The following is a 19,591-nucleotide window of genomic DNA, read 5'->3' as shown; positions in this document are numbered from 1 at the left end:
GAACAGAGCAGAGGTCAGAAAAAGGCATGTTCTGTTTAGCCCTGGCAGGATTTAACAATTTTTATTTGCCAACATTGAAAAATTGGGATCTTACATAAAAATCTGGATTTCAGGCTCCCTTGAAAAGTGGGCCCACATTTCTAAATGGCATCTATCCTTTGGAGAAGAGGAACTTGCTGCAGCCTCCCCTGGCCCACTTTGTTCCACGCTGCAATTCATATTTAGATGCTGGTCACATTTTGTGAGCACAGTGCAGTTAGCGCTCCAGAATGCTTCTGAAAGCCAGGATGGCTCAGACTGCATCGGAATCCTTATTCTCTAGGGGGTGAGTGTTATGTTACCTGCATTTCCCTACTTTCTCTTTTTCCTGTTACTTCCAAGTTCCTGCCGGCATCTGATTTTGCGACTCCTGATATAGGGGGCCTCTGTGCAACGAGCGCGGCAAAGTTGGTAAGGGCAGCCTGCCAGGCCAAGGGGCTCAGCCTTTATTCTCTCAGAGCAATAAAGGACACAACGCAGGCAGATATTAAGAAAATTCATCTGGCAGAAGCCTGGGCTGGAGGGGACTGAAATGAATATTGGCCCTGGCGATAAGTTACATCTCAGGTTACTCAGTGACTGAGTGTGTGAACTTGGGCAGGCTACAGAACCTCTCAGTGCCTTGATTTTCTCCTCTGTGAAATGGGCTTGATAAGCACAGCGCCCACCTGGCAGGTTTGTTGCCAGGATTAAATGAGATAATGAGCATAAAGCCCTTAGCACAGTGCCTGGTACATTAGTACCCAATGCTTATGATCAGTTTCAGAGTTAATCCTGAGACCAATTAGAGGATTACTGCAGTAGCCTAGGTATGAGCTGATAAGGTCCTAGATTAGGGCAGTGACAGTGACAAAAAGAAAGACCAACGTGGGAGCGTTAGGAATGAAGACCCAACTGGGTTCAAGGTTGATTGGGGGAGGGGGAAGAGAAAGAGTCAAAGACAACTTCCGGGTCTGCAGCCTGGGTGGCTGGGGGAATGACAGCACTGAAATGCAGAACCTTGGGAAGACAGTTTGATACATACTTAGAGGTGACCCTGGAGAGGTGACAGCCAAATGGCAGCGTCCGGCAAACAGTGAGAAGTGTGGGACCAGGGCTCGGGAAATGTGGCTCAGGGCTGAGGATGTGGATCTGAGCAGGAGGAACCACGAGAGGGGCGGGGCGACCTGGCGGGAATGGATGAAGCTACGTGCGCAGTTCAGCATCTCAGGCAGGTTCAAGCATCTGTCTGAACAGCTGGGGCCCTCTCTTCACTCAGGGACCGTGCCTTTTCTGCTCAGTCAGCTGTGCCCCTTGGATACTACCTCTGTCCTTCATCTTATGTGCTTTCAGTTCAAATGCTGACCTGGCCTAATCCTGCTTGCCTTGTGAGCCCTGATGGGGTCGAAGTCCCCTGGGTAGAAAGCAACAGGCTAACACTTGGTTTTATGTTTAATGAAACAGAGACACCTAATACGGGCTGCAGGGAGGGGGGTCAGGCAGAGTTGCGGGAGACTGAGCTTGTGCCTGGTGCCTCCCTCCTGATCCTCTCAGAAGGCCCACCAGATTCCAAAGCTCCACCTTCTCAGCTGCTCCCTGGATTTTCTGGGCAGCTTATCTTCCTCTTTTTTTTCCACATGAACTGTCCAGAGAACCATTTGCTCAGGACTCCCTGGTCCTTATGGAGAGCCCACAGATTCATCAGACAAACTAATCTCCATCAGTATTTTACTGTTCTACTTGTCCTCTCAATACACTAAGTGCTGCCAGCCTCTTTGGTCCCAAGCTCAGGGCCAGGTGTGGGAGAGACAAAAGTGGAAAGGCTGGGTATATACCTAGAAGAGCTTGAGCTGAAATGTGCTGAAGTGTGGCCAAGGGCATTTCAGGCAGGGTGGTCTTGGGGGCCATGAAAGCGCCCCAGGTATGGGGGCACCTCATCCTATCTGTGCGCAGGGCTGACTCACCCCCTTCCCACCAGAAACCATCCCATCAAGACATGCACATGCATAATTTATTTACCTCTCCAGTCTCTAGCATGCCAGCCAGGAGCCGGGGTGAGAAAAAGAAAAAGGAATAAAATGAGTGTAAGCACGGTGAAGGAAGGGCTCAGCTGGTTAAACAAGACTTATGATTACTGTCATTAGTGTTCAAGAGACTTCCAACCCGATGCGGCATTAAACGGACAGATTTTGTGTGTGTCTGGATAAAGCATACATAAGGAGAATGAGACATTCAGACAAAGTGGCCAGTCGGTATGGGGGTTCAGGAAATTCCCTGTCCAGCTTGTTATCTAACAGACACCTGACATTGATTTGCTTCCTGATGGACAGTGTGAGGAGGAAAGCCGATGGAATGCAAATGTTACCATTAAGTGTGTTCGGGTCAGAGCAGCCCGGCTGCCCCGCAAAGCTCTCTCCTTATAAATTCTGCGGGCAAACCCTGCCTGCTCCCACGGGCGGTGGGGGGAGACTGTTATTAAAGCTCTCTCTTCTTGGAGAAGTTGCATTGAGTGCTCTGCAGGAACAAACAACAGCCACAACAGAATTTAGGGTTAGCCTGTTGTTTCTAGGTTCCTTACTCTCCGAACTGAAGATGTATTTTGAGCAGGGATTAGGGGGTTGTTAACTAGTCGGTGATCACCAGCTGCAAGGCTCCCATACCCTCAGGTAGTGCTCAGATAAGCTCCGTTACTGCAGCGACATCTAATGGCCAGAGAAAGCAACGCATGTTTGCATTTAAAAGCAGCCTGTGGTTCTGTTTTGGGGAGTTAATTTTTTTTAAGTAGGCGGGACAAGGTATTAGTGTTTATTAACTCCTGTAAAATAACACTTTGATCGCAACCGTAAGATTTCGCTTCCCGTATCTTTGGATGACATTTATGTTGTCATTCGTAACTGGATGCTGATAATATTTTGTGAAAACCATTCAATTGCCTCTTTGGGTTTTTTTGGGTTTTTTTACAACCATCATGACTTTGCACTTATTTGAAAGCTTCTTGTTGAAGCTCTGTGTATGCATTATGCATAAGGCTTCCATACAAGGGAAAATATGATCAAATTTACCCCCAAATACCCACTTCTAGTGTACAGCATATTGTTGTGGTAGGTGTATATTCTAGAGTAGAATGTAGTGGTGGCTAGATTACCCCATAAGAGGTCATTGTTCTAGCTCTCAGGTGGAAAAAGGAAAGCTAAAAGTTTACGGAGAAGACTGAAACCTCCACCCTCACATTTAGATGTCACTGAATTTCATCTGAAACCCTTTGTGATATTGTGATGTATAATAAGAAATATATACTTGGTCTTCGTCCCCATTTCTGGCATAGAGCTCCTATAATCCTTGACATTACCTAAGTGAAGAGAGCAATAAAGGTGCCTTGATATTCATAACAAACCCCTTTGAACCACGCCTGAGTTTATGTTAATGCAGTGACTTTTGGAAAGCACCTAAGGATGGGGCCTGGTTGCCAGTAATCTAGTGAGTCAACTGGTTTCCTGAGTTCTGTGAGCCACTCTAGCAAATTAATTGAATCCAAGGATGGGGCTGTGGGAACCTCTAATTTATACTTCAGAAGCACAGGTGACAACCTGGACTTGACACCGGCATTTGAAGTGGGGGGGCAGTCTTGGGGGACTGAGCCCTTGGCCTGTGGAATCTGATGCTGTCTCTGAGTAGAGAGTGTCCGAGTTGAGTGGAACTGTAGGACACTCAGCTGCCGTTGGAGACTTCCTTGGTGTAGGGAAAAAACCCACACACCGGAGTTGGTCCTAGACTCTTACCCTTTCTCACTGACTGCTCCAACCCCCAGGCTCAAAGCCCTGGGTTTGAGCAGGCTTGCTATGGGGAGGAAGTGAGCTCACTAAACCTTGAACTCTGCATAAGGAACACTAAATTATAAGAGGTGCCAGAAAGTGCTGGCGAGACGCCTCTGGCTCTACTATTTCAAAAAGCAATCCTCAAAGCATGGAAGCCAGTGATATAAGCAGCCTTAGTTTCATCCATCTTCTGATGGCCAACCAGCGAGAGCCCATTCTCACTCCTGACAGGAAGATAAATTCCTAGGGCCAGGATGTTAAAAAAAAAAGAATAAAAAGCTTGTAGTATATCATACCTCCTTCCCACTCAACCTCACCCTGGATTTTTTTTTAAGAAGCTATCTTTTTTAGAAAGAGCATAATTATCATATGAAGAAATCAACTTTTATAAGAGTTAACCATATGAAGTTGCCCTTTGGGTATGTCAAAAAGGTAGGATGTTGGCAATGTCATATGGTTCAATGTAAAGAAAGAAGACTGAAGCTATAGGAGAGATATACAGTATTCCTGAATAAAGATAGAATATTTTACATAAATTATTCCAAGTATATAGGTTGAACATAACTCCAGTCATAATCACAAGGTAGTTCTAAAGTTCATCAGGAAGAACAAATGACTGAGAATAATCAAGGAAATGTTGAAAAGAAGAGTGGTGAGGGGGTAGATGCTCTGTCAGACATTACAAGGTATTATGAAGCTATAGGCATTGAAATAGTGTGGCACTGGCACGAGGACAGGCTGACAAATCTACAGCTCAGAATACACAGCCCCAAGACAGACCCTAGAACATATACAAATATCTAGGATGTGGTAAAAGTCGCAGCACGGAGTAGTGGGGAAAAGAGAGTATTCCAAAAATGGTGCTTAAACAATTGGTAAACTATTTTTTTTTAAAAGTCAGATGATTACCTCACATCATACCTCAGGTAAATTCTAAATAAGGTGATAAGTGTAAAAATTACAACAAAAATATTTAAAGAACTATATAAGTGAATAGTCATATGATTGTGGGACGAGGTAGGCCTTTTACACAGAAGAGCAAAGTTAGAAACCAAAAAATAGTAATATATATATATATATATTTGCATAAAAATTTAAAAATATGTATAATAACAACATAAACAGTATTAGAAGCCAACTGTCAAACTGGGAAAAATGCATGCAGTGTATGACAAAGGGTTAATATCTTTAACATATAAAGACTTCTTACCAATTAGTAAAAAAAGCTGAATAGCCTAGAAAAATAGGCAATGGACACAGAAAATTTACAAAGAAATACAAAGGACAAATTGATATATGAAAAACATACAATTTGCTTGTAATCAATGAAATTCAAATTAAAGTAATGTGCCAGCATTTTTCAGCTATTATTAGGTTGACAAGGATTTAGAAAGTGATAGTCATTACTGTTGATGGGAGTTGAGATGAACCACCCCACTCACTGCTGGTGCAGGCGTAAACTTACAGCCTTTCTGGGGTGCAAACTTCATTAAGAGCCTTAGAATTATTTTTATCTTGTGGCCTGTATTTCTAGGAATACAGCTAAAGGGAATCATCACAAATGTGAAAAAATACAAGGGCTTTCACTGTGGTGTTATCATACTGAAGAATTAGAAACAGCCTGAATATTAAAAAACAAAAATTGTTATTTATGGCACGATGGAGCCAGAGATTGAAGTTGTATTGCCACAAACCAAGGAATGCTTAGGGCTACCAGAAGCTGGCAGAGACAAGGAAGAATCCTCCCCCAGAGCCTTCAAAAGGGGCATGGCCCTGCCAACACTTTGATATTAAACTTCTAGCCTCCGGAACTTTGAGAGAATAAATCTGTTTGTTTTTTTTTTTAAGTTATGGCACATCCATATGGTGGAATATATGTGATAATTAGAAAAGATGCTCTTAATATTTGATGGCCCGAGGCACTATCCATTATAAAATAAGTGAAAAAAACAGATATTAATCTTTATATACAGTAGGAATGCAATTTTGTGAAAAATAACTTTCCATATGCATATATTATATACTTACATTTATGCACACACACATATGCATACACATATGAACATACACAGAAGTAAAACTATTAATCATTATAATGCATAGGTGTTGGGCTTAGAGGTAATTATTATTTTCTTTTTTGTATTTTTCTGTATTTCCCAAATTTTCTATAATCTATGTGCATTCCTTTTTTTTTAATTGTGGTAAAATAAAACACACAACATAAAATTGACCATTTTAACCATCTTTAAGTGTATGTACATTACTCTTGAAATGAGGAATAATGGCTTTTATAAATAAGCACACACTAAGCAGGCTTTAAACTTGCATCTACGTTAAAATTACAATAACGTGACAATTTAAAAAATGTGTTTGGACAAAGGATAGGAAAGGAACACAACCCAGACAGATGAAAAGTTTGATGGATTGGAGCAGCAGAATTGGGTGTAATTGTGATATGTATTGTTCTGAAGGCAGCTTTTCTTTATAGGTTGAGATAAGTACTTTCAGGCTTTTTAGTGCTGAGGTAAGTGAGGCCTGGCCTGGCCTGGCCAAGAAAACCACGTGGGGAAGCCGGGGGCCACTGAGATAGCAGAGGGACAAGTTAGAGACCTGGGGAAAAACAAACTCAGCGGGGACTGATCATTTACAATTGGATTCAACTCCCCCAAGTTAATATCCAAGCAGCTCTTCAGGAATACATCGATTGTATAAATCAAGATTTGCCTGGAAGAGGCCAGGGAGGCAGGCAAGCCTGTGGATATGGAGTCTGGAGGGAGGCTGGCGGAGAGTGAGCAGGGTTCAGGGCAGATGCGAAGCCTTGCTTGATTCTGAGTCCACCGACTCCCACCCCTGCCCTGTGTGGATCTGCCTGTAACCCCAACCTTACTTGGACTACTCTGATTTTTCTTTGATCAAAATTGGCTGATTCTAGGCTAAGCCAATTCCTCTCTTTGAGACCTCAGATATCAGGCTTTTGTCTCTGTGGTCTGTAGAGAAACTGTGAGTTTTCCTAGGTAACAATTAGGAAAATGCAGGGCCAATCCCACTAAGACACCGGCCCATTTCAAATGCAGTTACTTCCTCAGCAGGGGAATCAGGGACTACTGGCCCCTTGCTATTGATAGTTCCTGGCTTATTTTGGTTCTTTCCAGTCTGTTTCACTGAAGTAAGGACAGGCTATGAAGGCAAGGGTGCCCTGTCCTCGCTGTGGAGGCCGCCTTGATGTAACGGGCGGTGGCAGCTATGAAGAGAGGAAAGAAAAGCGCTTTATAAAAGACCTAAAAAAGCAGAGGATGGGAATGGGGAGGCGGCTTGGGCTCGAGTCCATTGCCCTGAGGTTAGCAGCAGAAATGCCACGGAGTGAGGGTTTGCAGGATGTTTGTATGAGCAGTCATGGGCTCCTTGGAAACCTGGCATCGCTCAGGCTCCATGTTCTTTGCTGTTGTTACCCACCCACAAACACTGCAAGCCATCCCTCCCACATACTCACAAACCCTCCCAAACATAACTCTTCACCTGCATCTTTCTCTTCACCGTGTCGAAGGGAAAGGAGAGTGTCTGGGTCACTGCGGCAGCCAGGCAGACATTGGCAAAGTTCTGGAGGAGAGATAACCGATCTCGGGGTCCATTCCAGATTTTCTCCAGGTTCATGTAAACTAGAAGGGAGCCAGCAGAGAAAGGGAGAGCACCTGAAAAACAAGGCCAGGGAGAGGCTGTGATGTCTCAGGAAACACTGGCTTGAGAACATAAATGCCTGTGGGGAATCCAGGGAAAGTAAACAGGACCGGCTCTGGGCTTGTTAAACAAGTCACTCCAACCGAAGCAGCAGGCACTTTCTTGGGTGATGATAATGTGCTATATTTTGATACGGGTTGTGTCATTGATCAAAATGCATGTATCAAAAGATTCCCTAAATATTTGTGTACTCTATGTCGATTTTACTTTTAAAAGAGCCATAAACAAATATTGAACTCTAGTTAATGGTATGCATGTTGAAGGGTTGAGGGGTGAAGTGTATTGATGTTTGCAACTTACATGGAAATCATCAAAAAATATATGACTGATGAATGGTTAGAGGGACAGATAAAGCAAAACATTAATTGAAGGAGCTGGTGTATGGTGGGTATATGGGTGTTTCCAATTTTTTTAAAATTAATTAATTTATTTATTTATTTTTGGCTGTGTTGGGTCTTTGTTGCTGCTTGCGGGCTTTTCTCTAGTTGCGGCGAGCAGGGGCTACTCTTCGTTGTGGTGCGCGGGCTTCTCATTGCGGTGGCTTCCCTTGTTGCGGAGCATGGGCTCTAGGCACACAGGCTTCAGTAGTTGTGGCTCGCAGGCTCTAGAGTGCAGGCTCAGTAGTTGTGGCGCAGGGGCTTAGTTGCTCCGTGGCATGTGGGATCTACCCGGACCAGGGCTCGAATCCGTGTCCCCTGCATTGTCAGACGGATTCTCAACCACTGCGCCACCAGGGAAGCCCCTCCAATTCTTTTTTTAAAAATTTATTTTATTGGAGTATAGTTGATTTACAATGTTGTGTTAGTTTCTGGTGTACAGAAAAGTGATTCAGTGATACATATATATTCTTTTTCATATTCATTTCCATTATGGTTTTTTACAGGATATTGAATTAGTTCCCTGTGCTATACAATAGGACCTTGTTGTTTATCCAGGCTGTTTCCAATTCTCTTAACTTTTCTGGGTGTTTGAATTTTAAAAAATAGAGTGTTGGGGAAAAAATCACTCCCATGAAAAAAAAGTTAGTGGGCGGTACTTAAGTTTTGGAGACTAGGGGGGAACTGATCTCCAGCTGAGAAGGAAACGTTCTGTGAAACCTGAAGAGTGAGATAGTAGTGGTGAGGAAGGTTACTTGCCCTTGCCCCTGGGAATGATGTGGCCATATCAGGGCCCAGTGGGTACCCTGCACCTTATGGCAGCCTCACCTTTCTAGGAAAAGATGGTGAGCAAGTAGTGCAGTAGTTGGCACTTTGAAACTTCCAGAAACTTTGGGAGCAATCTGAAATTTACACAGGGACTAAATTTCTCCCTCAAAATGAGATTTAAAAGAGGGGCTAACACTAGTGGGGTTGCTCATCTTTAGAAAAATGTAATATTTATTTAATAAACACATTAAAAATGACGCACCAACCCTACATTTTCCTTCATTCAGAAAACATCTGTGGAGTTTATGCTATGTGATGTGCCCTATGCCAGGTGCCAGGAATATACAGAGGTGTAAGTAGGCTAATTCCTGGAGATGCTCACCACCTAGTGGGAGAGACAGACAGATGACATATGCCATAGTAAGGGGGCTATACAAAGTGCTTTAGGTACACAAGGATCAGAGGGATTAATTTTGCCTGGGGGAATCAAGAAGGACTTCACAGAAGAGAGAACTTTTCAACTGGGTGTTGAGGAATGAGTAGGAGTTCATCAGACATTGGGAGAGCAGGCAGAGGGAACAGCATGTACAAAGAGAGTGGTATTTCCAAGAAATGCAAGTATTTCTAGATGGCCAAAGCAGGAGTACAGGTAGAACGTGACAGGAGATGAGGTAGGAGGGGCTGGCAGGGCCAGGTCTGAAGGATCTAGTATGCCACAAGGAATCTGGGCTTTTCCCTGTAGCTCACAGGAGTCAGTGAAGGCTTTTAAGGAGGGCAGTGGAAAGAGGTTGGTGAAATGATCAACTTGCACTTAGAAAGATCATCACACCCTGGCAGCAGGGCACAGGGCGGACTAGGGCAGCAGAGACCCAAGACTGGGACTAGGTAGGAGCCTCTCATAAGTGTCTGCAGGAAAGATGATGATGAGAGTGTGACCTATGGCAGAAAAGATGGGGATGGAGAAGGGGGCAGACTTGAGAGTTAAAAGAGGTGAAATTGACAACACTTGTGGCTGAAGTGGGCGTGGAGTGAGAGGAGTTGAAGTGATTCTAGGTTTCTTCTGGCTTGGGCCACTGGGTGAAAGAAAGGTGGTCTCGTTCATTAGGGAACACAGGAGGGGGGCAGGTGTGCGACTAACGAGGCCATCAGGTTTACTCTTGACTTCAGTGAGCCAAGGGAGCATCAAGTGAGGGTGTCCAATAGCAGGCATTTGTACTGCCATTGGGAAGTGGTAGTAGTCAGTGGTTAAGAGAGAGGGCTCTGGGGTTATATTGCTAGATTCTTCCACTTTCTATCTGTGACCTTGGGCAAGTCACTTAGCTTCCCCAAGCATCTATTTCATCTGTAAAATGAGGCTTAAATGAGGAACTGTATGCAAACCATTTAGCACAGTGCCTGGCACATAGTAAACTGCACTAGATGTTAGTCATTGTTATTATAGAGATGAGATTGGGAGTCATTAGAGTATAATGATGCTTGTTCAAGCCACTGGCTTAGATGAGGCCACCCAGGGCGGGTATGGAGGGTGAGAAGAAAGCTAAGGCAGGAGCTGGGGGATAGTGACACACAGGGGGCTGGCATCGTCAGATGAGCCAGATAAGAAAGAGCTGCAGAGAGGTGGGAAAGACATCTAGGAGACAGTGGGGTCCTAGAAGCCAAGTTTCCAGAATAGAGTGATCGATCTCATCAAATGCTGCAACAAAGGTCAGATAAAAGGCAAAAGTCTACTGGATTGGCAATTGGGGGTCCTGGTGACCTGTGCACGTGTAGCCCTGGCAAAGGTTCCAAAGACCACAGAAGCTACAGTTGCTACCCTGGTTGTGCTCATACGTGTACCGATGCACACAGAGACTCTTTCCTGCAGTCAGATGGGGAGTGTGTGGGACTGTCTTCCTATCAATTTGTGCTGAGCCACATGCACTCTGTCCTACTCCCTCCCTGGGATATAACAGACCAGAGTTAGGAGTGGGGTGTATGGCTATGGAACAGAATGAAGCTAATCGACTCTGTGTGGATTGAATCCATATGACCTTGAACTCGGTTAAATGGATTTAACTGGTTACAAACAAAGGTATACAATACATTCATATATATATCCCTTGAACTCAATAAAATGGATTTAACTGGTTACCAACAAAGGTATACAAGTCATTTGCATGTATCAAAGAACACAGTCTTTTCTTGGGCAAGGTGAAAAGTTCCATCTTACCTAAAATAGTAAGGGACACCCCTCGATAAAGGGCCAGGAACCCTTCCTGTTGATAAATAGTAGAAAAAGCATGGAGGATCCCCCTGTAAGATGGTTCCAGCATGTTCTGCACAATTAACCGGGTTTTGATGAGGTCTGTAGGATATGTCACGATGGTGGAAACCATGCCCGCAAGACTCCCAGCCATGATGGACCTCCACTGGGAGATGTGTCCCAGGTCATCCGTGAACAGCACAACAAACCTGGGAGAAAATAGGGAGAAAAAGTCCAAGGGAATCAGCCATGGATTGTGCTAGAGTGCTCGATGCTACTTATTGCAAAATTTCCCTGCATTTGAAAGTGCTTTACAAAATGAAAATTACTAATGTATTAGGATTAATGAATAACACATTCAATTCTACACATTCAATTATGTTCATATTGATGACTATGATTCTAATTATATAAAATTAGCTGTTATAATTTATATAACAGCTATAAGGAAGAGATACCTAACCCTCTTATTTCTATCTACCCTAAGTCCTCACTTCATTTCAAGCATTTCCCCCTTTTATCTGCATAACTGTCAACCCTGGCTTGCCTGTGGGGTGTAAATGAACAGAAATACTTGGTAAATACGGAACTGGAACATGCTCCTTTGATTCTGTTGCAACGTAAATGAAATTGCTTGAAACGATGACTTTGAGCATCCCCAGTAATTGAGTTTTAAAAAATATATTGGTTTAATAATTATAAGAGAAGATGTGCCACCCCACCGTCAGGGAAATAACAAATAAAAACAATAACACAATACCACTTCTCAACCAGCAGACTGGCAAAGATTAAAAAGTCTGATAACATCAAGTGATGGTGAGAAAGTGTGGAAACAGGAACGCTCACCCACTGCTGTGAGAAATGTAAATTGGTAGGTCACTTTGCAGTATCTAGTAAAATTGGAAAAATGCCTACTTTCACCCCAGCAATTCCATTTCTAGGTGTATATCCTAGAGAAACTCTTGCACGGGAACATATGAAGACACATACAGCGTTGTTTGTAAGTGAAATCGAACCATCTAAATGTCCATCTGTAGGGGAATGGATAAATTGTAGAACAGTGATACAATGATACTTTAGTTAAAATGAATGTGCTTAGAACTATGTATTTACATGGATAAATCGTAAAAGCATAAAGTTGAGTGAAAATAGCAAGTTGTAGAGTGACCTATGGTGTATGATAACCATTTGCAGCCATCTCTGTATATCCACAGGTTTCAGGACCCCATACGGATACCAAAATCTGCAGATGCTCAAGTTGCTCATATAAAATGGTATACTATTTGTCCTCTCGTATACTTTAAATCATCTCTAGATTACTTATAATCCCTAGTACAATGTAAATGCTATGTAACTAGTTGCTGGAGTGTGGCAAATTCAAGTTTTACTGTTTGGAACTTTCTGGAATTTTTTCCCCCAAATATTTCCAATCTGTGGTTGGTTGACTCCATGGATGCAGGACCCGAAGATACAGAGGGCTGACTACATTTAAATTAAGAAACACATCCACAAAACCATATATTATACTAATCATGGATAGATATAGATACATATAAAAAAGTATAAAATAGACCCCTCCAGGAAGGTGGAGAGTGGATGGGATGGGAATGAGAATGAAGGGGACTTCAGCTTTATCTGTAATATTTTATTTCTTGTGTAAAAAAAAGATACTTGAAGTATCTTTTAAACTATCTTTCATGCTGTCAATTCTGCATGGTGGGTATATGAATGTTTGCTAGACTATTCTTTGTGTTTCTCTGCAGTTTCACAATTTAGTAAAAAAATGGCTTTGGGTGGACTTTTCTAAATGCAGAATAGAAAGCCACTCTGTTACAATCCCTCTTTCTGGAAGCAGTGCATCCCCAGTCATGAGGGCCTACCTCGGCAGAAATTGTTCTAAGGGGACTTTTACATGGTGCACGTTCCCTGGCCAGGAAGCAAAGGAATTTTACTCATTCTTGCTGATGAGGACAAAATAAAAAAAAGGGCTTGGAAACCAGGAAAAATAATATTTTCTGTCGGAGGGTGGGGAGGGGAAGAGGGAGAGGGATAGCAAGGATCTGAATAAAAAGAAAGTGAACAGAGCTAGGCTAAAATAAAAGTATTGTATCTTTTTAAAAATGAGAGCATCCCCAGTTCTTTGGCTTTCCAAGCTCCAGTGAAGTTGTGTATTTCCTGCTTTTTCAGTTTGGCAGCAGGCCAGGGCCCCCTCTCTGATAAATAAGAGGAGCCAGAGTTCAGGTGAAACCACTGAAGGGGTTCTAGAACGGCTCCTTGGCTCCCAAGTAAACACTGGTCGATTAAAAACATCTCCTTCAAGCTGTAGGAAAGTCTGGACTTCATTCTGTCACCCTACCTTAACTGCACCAACTGAAACAGTCATTTGAGTGAACCAGCAACCTTTTAAAGATGCAGGTAACTAAGCTGGCATTCACCAGTGGGCCATCTGCCTCGGTTTCGCTGCCTGCACACTCCCTCGGTCCTCCCTCCTCCCTCCCCTGGCCAATCAAGTGGCAGGGGAACCTTAGCCAGGGGAGGGGAGACAGGAAGTGGAAATGCTTGGCTGGGGGGGTGGTCTGCAGCAAGCGGGAACAATCTAGAAGAAGCAGGAGTTTGAATGCCAAAAGAAACACCATTCATTCTCATTACCTCCTCCTTATTCCCCATCCCGCGCGCCACTCCCAGGGCATTAATGCATTCATTCCCCAGTCACTGAACATCCACACTGTGCCAGACACTGCGCTAGCATTCAGCATAGATCTTAAGAGAGTTCAACAGCCCTGCCAAAGAGATGACTGATAGGGGCAACAAGAGAGGCATTAGGCCCTTGGTTCTCTGAATGACTTGATGAACTAGGAAGAGGAGCTCTGTCTTGTATGAGTTTGTTTTATAAAGTAGGGTCTTGCTATCAAATATACAAAATTTAAAAGAACCACCAAAGAAAGTCCTTCTTCTCAGACTTTTACTATACAGAGACAAAGAGTACAAATCGTTCCTCTTACAGTCAGAGTCAAGGCAGGGCACCCCTGATGGGCCATCAATTACATCATCCTGGTCCCCACATCTTAAGTGCTCGTCTGATTGTGTGGAGCAGTTCCCCTTTCTGCTCTTCCTCCCACTCCTACACACAGCACAGGAGCTTCTTCCAGCGAAACTGGATGAGCTGGTGAACAGCAGTAACCCCGTCCTCTCAGGCACATGGATATTACACACACCCTGGATGTATGTAGGTAGAACTGCCAACACTTCAACCTAACACAAGTTAGCAGCCAAACACAAGCTCATGAATCGATTACACAATAAGGAAATGGTGTTGGTTATGAACAATTTCAGAGTTTCAGGGACCCAAACCAATGTTTCTACAGCTAGACAAACAGTTGTGGCATAAAGTTGGGTGAGGGTCTACTATTTGATATATTTGAAAGCCATCCATTGTGTTAGGTTTTATTTGTTTAGCACAAGGACCTAGCTCCTAATAGACTCTACTGAGTGGATTCTTTTAACTGTAAATCCAAGTAAGGAGACACTTCAGCATCACAATGTTGGGCAGAGCCCTGCACTAAGGAGCTAGAAGACCTGGTTTCAAGCTCCAGCTCTGCCGTTAATTGTGTTTGTGGACAAGTCACTGAACCACTCCATTTTCTGAACATTCTGGAGGTTTATGCTTAGTTCAAACCCATAATCATAGGCTGTACCATTACCCCCAACCAACTGTTTTGCAAATTCATGGTCAGGAGGGTAGAGATTAATCAGTATAATGATGGACCCAAGGTACTGTCTTTATGTAGGAAGGCTGGCACCATGATTAATCAACCACTTTGCTGTCCATCACTGAAATATTTCTTTTTAATTTCCAGAAAGAAACTAATCTTGCAGGAAAAAATTATTAGCAAACCTAGCCTGGGTAACTGTCTGTTCTTCCTCTCCCACACATCTCCTCTTCTCCACTCCCACTGTCATCAGCCTATTTCAGGTGCCTTCAACCGCCACATGGACTAGTGCGACAGGTGGTCCTGCCACCCCCCCAGCCTCCCTCCTCTTTAGCCGTCCTCCACTGCTACCAGGTGACAACAATTCCTGTTGAACTGCTGTAATCACAGTACTCTCCCATCAAAAATCCCCCACAGCTACCCTTGCATTCCAAGTAAAGTCCAAACTCCTTAATCTGGCCCTCCAAGATCTCATTCCAACCTGCTTTTCTGGCTGTACTTGCCATTACAGCCAGAGACACACCTTATGCTCCAGTCACGCTGCATGCCTTCCCACCTCTGTGCCTTTGCTTGTGGCATTATCTGCAGTATCTTTCTCCCCAGCTTTGCCAGAAAACTCCTACTCATTCTCCCAACACCAAACTCCGATGGTTTTTCTCCACTGTGACATCTTTACATCTTCTCCTCCTCCTCCTCCGTCATCAGAGGTGTGAATTGCTATAGCACTTTATCCTTAGCAATCACATGCTATGGACACAGTAGTTTTACTCTTTTGCTCTGTAAGCTCTGGGGCACAGGGACCATGCCCCTTTCATCTTGCATCGTCCCCAGCATCATGCACACCATGGTCACTTAATGAAAGCAGAGAGAAAGGCAGCATGAAGTAATAGGGCATGAGCATTGGAGTCAGAAGGCCAGGTGGTGGAGCTCAGCTCTGTCACTGACGAGTGGCGTGGCCAATCTGAACCCAACTGTGCATCTGTAAAGTGGGCATACTTCGTGCCCTGTGGACCTTACAGGGAAGGAGGCAGGTGTTGTAAAAATCCAACGATTTACACACACACACACACACACACACACACACAAAATGGTAACTAGGTAGAGGTGATGGATATGTTAATTAGCTTGATCGTGGTGATCATTTCACAATGTACACATATATCAAAACATCAAGTTGTACACCTTAAACATATACAATTTTTATGTCGATGATATCTCAGTAAAGCTGTTAAAAATCCCATGATATGCAGTCAGCCCTCCATATCTGTGGGTTCCACAACTAACTGTGGATTGAAAATATTCAGGAAAAAAAATTCCAGAAAGTTCCAAAAAGCAAAATTTGAATTTGCTGCACATCAGCAACTATTTACATAGCACTTACATTGATTTACAGCGATTTACATAGTATTTACATTGTATTAGGTATTATAAGCAATCTAGAGATGATTTAAAGTGTACAGGATGACTGTATAGGTTACATGCAAATACTACTCCATTTCCTACAAGAGATTTGAGCATCTGGGGATTTTGGTTGGGGGGGCGTGTCCTGGAACCAATGCCCTTCCGGATACGGAGGGATGACTGTATATATTCTAGATGGTTAGCAGCAAAGCCACAGTACTTAAACCAGCCTTTGAAGTTCTGCTTCCCTCCCCTTGGTACACATTCCAAAGGAGGAGTTCCATACTTTGTGGAGAGCAGAGTGAAGTGGGGAGAAACTGAGTCATTAAAATTCAGAGGAGAACTGTTTACAGACTGCAGGCCAGATGTTGCTGAGGGAAAGGGGGCTGGGGAGGAAAGAGAGCCTTGACAGAAATGACCCACGATCTCACTACCCTCCCTTCCTAGAGAAAGAGAAGGCAACTCTATTCCCAGGCACAGGTGAAATGAGCACTGGCCTCGAGGACTCAGTGATAAGGAAGATTCCATCGGGCTTGTTTGTCAGCTGTCAGGTGAGACTGCCAGCTCTGGCCTCCCAGAGCCAAAGGCAAAATCCTTTGACTGTTAGCCTCCAAGGCCGACCTACGTGGTCAAGACTGTGGGCTGTGTTTCTCTAATTCTGAGCCAAGGCGTCTTCCGAGTTGGCAGTGTGCCCAGCGAATGAGGAACACGGGGAACATCCCCCCAGCTGCAGAAACATCTCCTCTACCTGAATTTGCATCATTACCGCTTCATTCTTTTAGACTTTGTTTCCAGTTAAAATGCAAGTATCTCTGAGTTCTTGAGGAAGCTTTTAAGAGTCATCTGGCATTACCTTTTTAGATATTTTCCTAAAATGCAGCTGTTTTGGGGGGAGGTGTTAAAAGCCCAAAGAAGGAGTCCAGGGAGCAGCGAGGTTGGAGCTGCTTGCAGTTTGGGGAAGGGAAGCTGCAGCCTCTGTAGGACCCTAAAGTCCAGTTTCTTGGGGGGGGTGGGGAGCACCGAACTCCGTGGCCTTTTTGTCGCAGTGGATTGGGCCCTGTGCCCCTACCAAGCACGTTCTTCTGGGGGCTCTGACACACTTCCATACACGCATCTTCAAAAGGGTCTCTCTCCCAAGCCAGCCAAAGCAAAATTTCCAAGTTGGCGGATGGTGGGAAGGATTAGGGGCCATCTCTCCGGAGATCTCTTCACTCCTTCCCCCCAAATCTCCTTTGGACCCCTTCCACCTCCTCGCCCGTCCAACCCGGTCAACCTCTCTGGGCCAGAGCTGCGTCCCCACAAAACTGCACCCGGCGGGGCAGGAATCCCAAGAAAAGGTGAAAAGGAAAAGGTGGGGACTGCGCTTTGGAGGCCAGAGAGGTTGCCTTCTGGCCCGAGGGGCTCCCGCGCGCTTCGGAAGGGGGCTGTGGCGCGCCGCTGGCCGGATTCCGTGCACCCGGGCGGCGTCGGGCCGCGGGACGCCAGGCGGCGGCCTCCCGGGCCCCGGGCCCCGCCCACGCCGCCCGTGCCCGGCTCTTACTTGCGGTAGGCGGCCAGTTGAACGGCGCTGCAGGGGAAGAGGCGCAGGCAGGCCACCGCGTTCCCCTTCCACAGGGCGCGGGGCCCCTCGGCCCGCCAGACGCGGAGCCCCACGCCCCACGGCCCCCGGGCGCGGCTGCGCACGACGCCGACCTGGGCCAGCACGGTGGCGAGCTCCAGCGGCGCGGTGAGGCTGAGGCTGAGCGCCCCCGCCAGCCCCGCGCACAGCAGCCGTTGGCTGCCCGTCAGCCGGCCGTCCCGCCGCCAAGTCGCCATCGCGCTTCCCCGGCCCGAGCCCCGGGCGGCCGGCAGATCTTGTGGCTCGGGCCTGGGGCTCCCGGGCTCCGGTGCGGGGGGCGGGCCAGGCTCCGCCCGGCGTAGGGCGGACCCGCGGCCCGGACGGGAAGCAGGTCCGCGCCCCGGCCGAGCCGGCCTGGGGCCGGGGCGGGGTTGAGGAAGCCGGCTCGGGACTGAGGCTGCGTCGGTTTAATGTCTGCTCTTCGGCGGGTACGTTTCTGTTTGCAGTTGAGAAAGAGTCACCGCGTTCTCTCAAGGCCTAGCCCGCTCCACTTCTTGCGTCCTGAATATTCAGTGCCCCCCCACCGCCTTGTTTACCCCTTTTTTCCTTTCCACGTTCCACCTTGCCTCCTTTCTCCCCTCGCCTCTGTTCTCATCCCTCCAACCTTTTTTTCTGCCCCAGGAAAAAGCCTTACAGATTTCCCAGTGCAGAAGGAAAAATAACCTTCTTTAACATACACACGATATCAGACACTTGAATTAGGTTTTTCATACATTTACTCCTTTAATCCTCAAAACAGCCCTTAGTAGGTGTGTCCTCATTTATTGCTCTCAGTTGGAGAGGCTGTAGGTGTGGTGGTTAGGGCCAGGACTCCAACATGCGTTAGAATCTTGGCTCTGCAGTTTACCAGCTGTGTGACCTTGGGGAAGTCACTCAACCTCTCTGTGCCTCAGTTGCTTCATCTATAGTTTCTTCCTCTAGGGGTTGTTGTATTAAATGAAAAATGATGCAGGTAACACTACAGATGTGCTAGCCATGATTAGATGTTATTTTACAGAAGTGGAGACCAAGACAGAGAGATTGACTTGCTCTAGGCACAGCTGCTAGACGCCATCAGGATTCAAATCTAGGTCGGTTTTATGCCAGCATCCTCTACCAGCTACACTAACACGTCCACGGCGACTGCAGAGTGTCTCTCAAGTAGAGACATTTTCATTGGTTCTGCGAGCTAAGGGGACAACAGAGGCAAAGAAGGGTTAGGAGTGACTTGGCCAGAGTCTAAGAAGGATTTTGATAAGTTAAAAAAATTCCAAACTTCTCCCTGTTTTCTCTTCTTAAAAAGCCATATCAGTAATAATAGTGAAAAGGCAGTCTAGCAGTACATTAGTAGAAGACATTACAGGTACACAGTTGCTTTTAGGCTTGTATAGTTATTTTCTACATTTACTAACACACATGATGATAAAGGATCCTTTTCTAAAAGGCATTGCACGGCTTAGATCAAGAGGACTTGTTCTACCTATTTATGAAACAAACAGGCAGAGAATATACTTGTGGTTGCCAAGGGGTATGGGGAGTGGGGGAGGGATGGGTTTGGGAGACTGGGATTGGCAGATGCAAAGTATCATATATAGAATGGATAAACAATAAGTTCCTACTGTATAGCACAGGGAACTATATTCAGTATCCTGTGATAAACCATAATGGAAAAGAATATGAAAAAGAATGTATATATATAACTGAATCACTTTGCTGTACAGCAGAAATTAACACAACATTGTAAATCAACAATACTTCAATTAAAAAAAAAAAGAAATGGAAAAAGAGGACTTGTTCTAGTTACAGAAGGCTTGCTCTGCTCTCAACCACTGGGGATGCTTATTTTTCTTGTTTTGTGAATTCGCCTGTCTTGCTGTAAGCTAATTTCACGGCTGTGGGAGGTTGGAGAAAGTAGGTTTATGACTCTA

The 19,591-nt window shown here is 45.1% G+C and overlaps 1 protein-coding gene across 1 annotated transcript in view; it reads right to left on the bottom strand.

Annotated features, from left to right (window-relative positions):
- The window catches only part of SLC25A43 (solute carrier family 25 member 43), a 34,000-nt gene extending 16,034 nt beyond the window's left edge, over nucleotides 1-17,966 (bottom strand). The window contains exons 1-3 of the mRNA XM_057537821.1: nucleotides 17,607-17,966; nucleotides 10,923-11,164; nucleotides 7,350-7,522 (exon numbers count right to left, since the gene is read on the bottom strand). Of these exons, the coding sequence (XP_057393804.1) occupies nucleotides 7,350-7,522; nucleotides 10,923-11,164; nucleotides 17,607-17,881 (690 nt within the window). The 5' untranslated portion in view covers nucleotides 17,882-17,966. The remainder of the gene's footprint in view (nucleotides 1-7,349; nucleotides 7,523-10,922; nucleotides 11,165-17,606) is intronic.
- Nucleotides 17,967-19,591: the final 1,625 nt, after the last annotated feature.

This window comes from Balaenoptera acutorostrata, chromosome X, assembly GCF_949987535.1.
Source record: "Balaenoptera acutorostrata chromosome X, mBalAcu1.1, whole genome shotgun sequence".
Classification (NCBI taxonomy): Eukaryota; Metazoa; Chordata; class Mammalia; order Artiodactyla; family Balaenopteridae; genus Balaenoptera; species Balaenoptera acutorostrata.
Note: the sequence above shows the minus strand (reverse complement) of the source record. Positions and strands in the feature narration are given on the sequence as shown.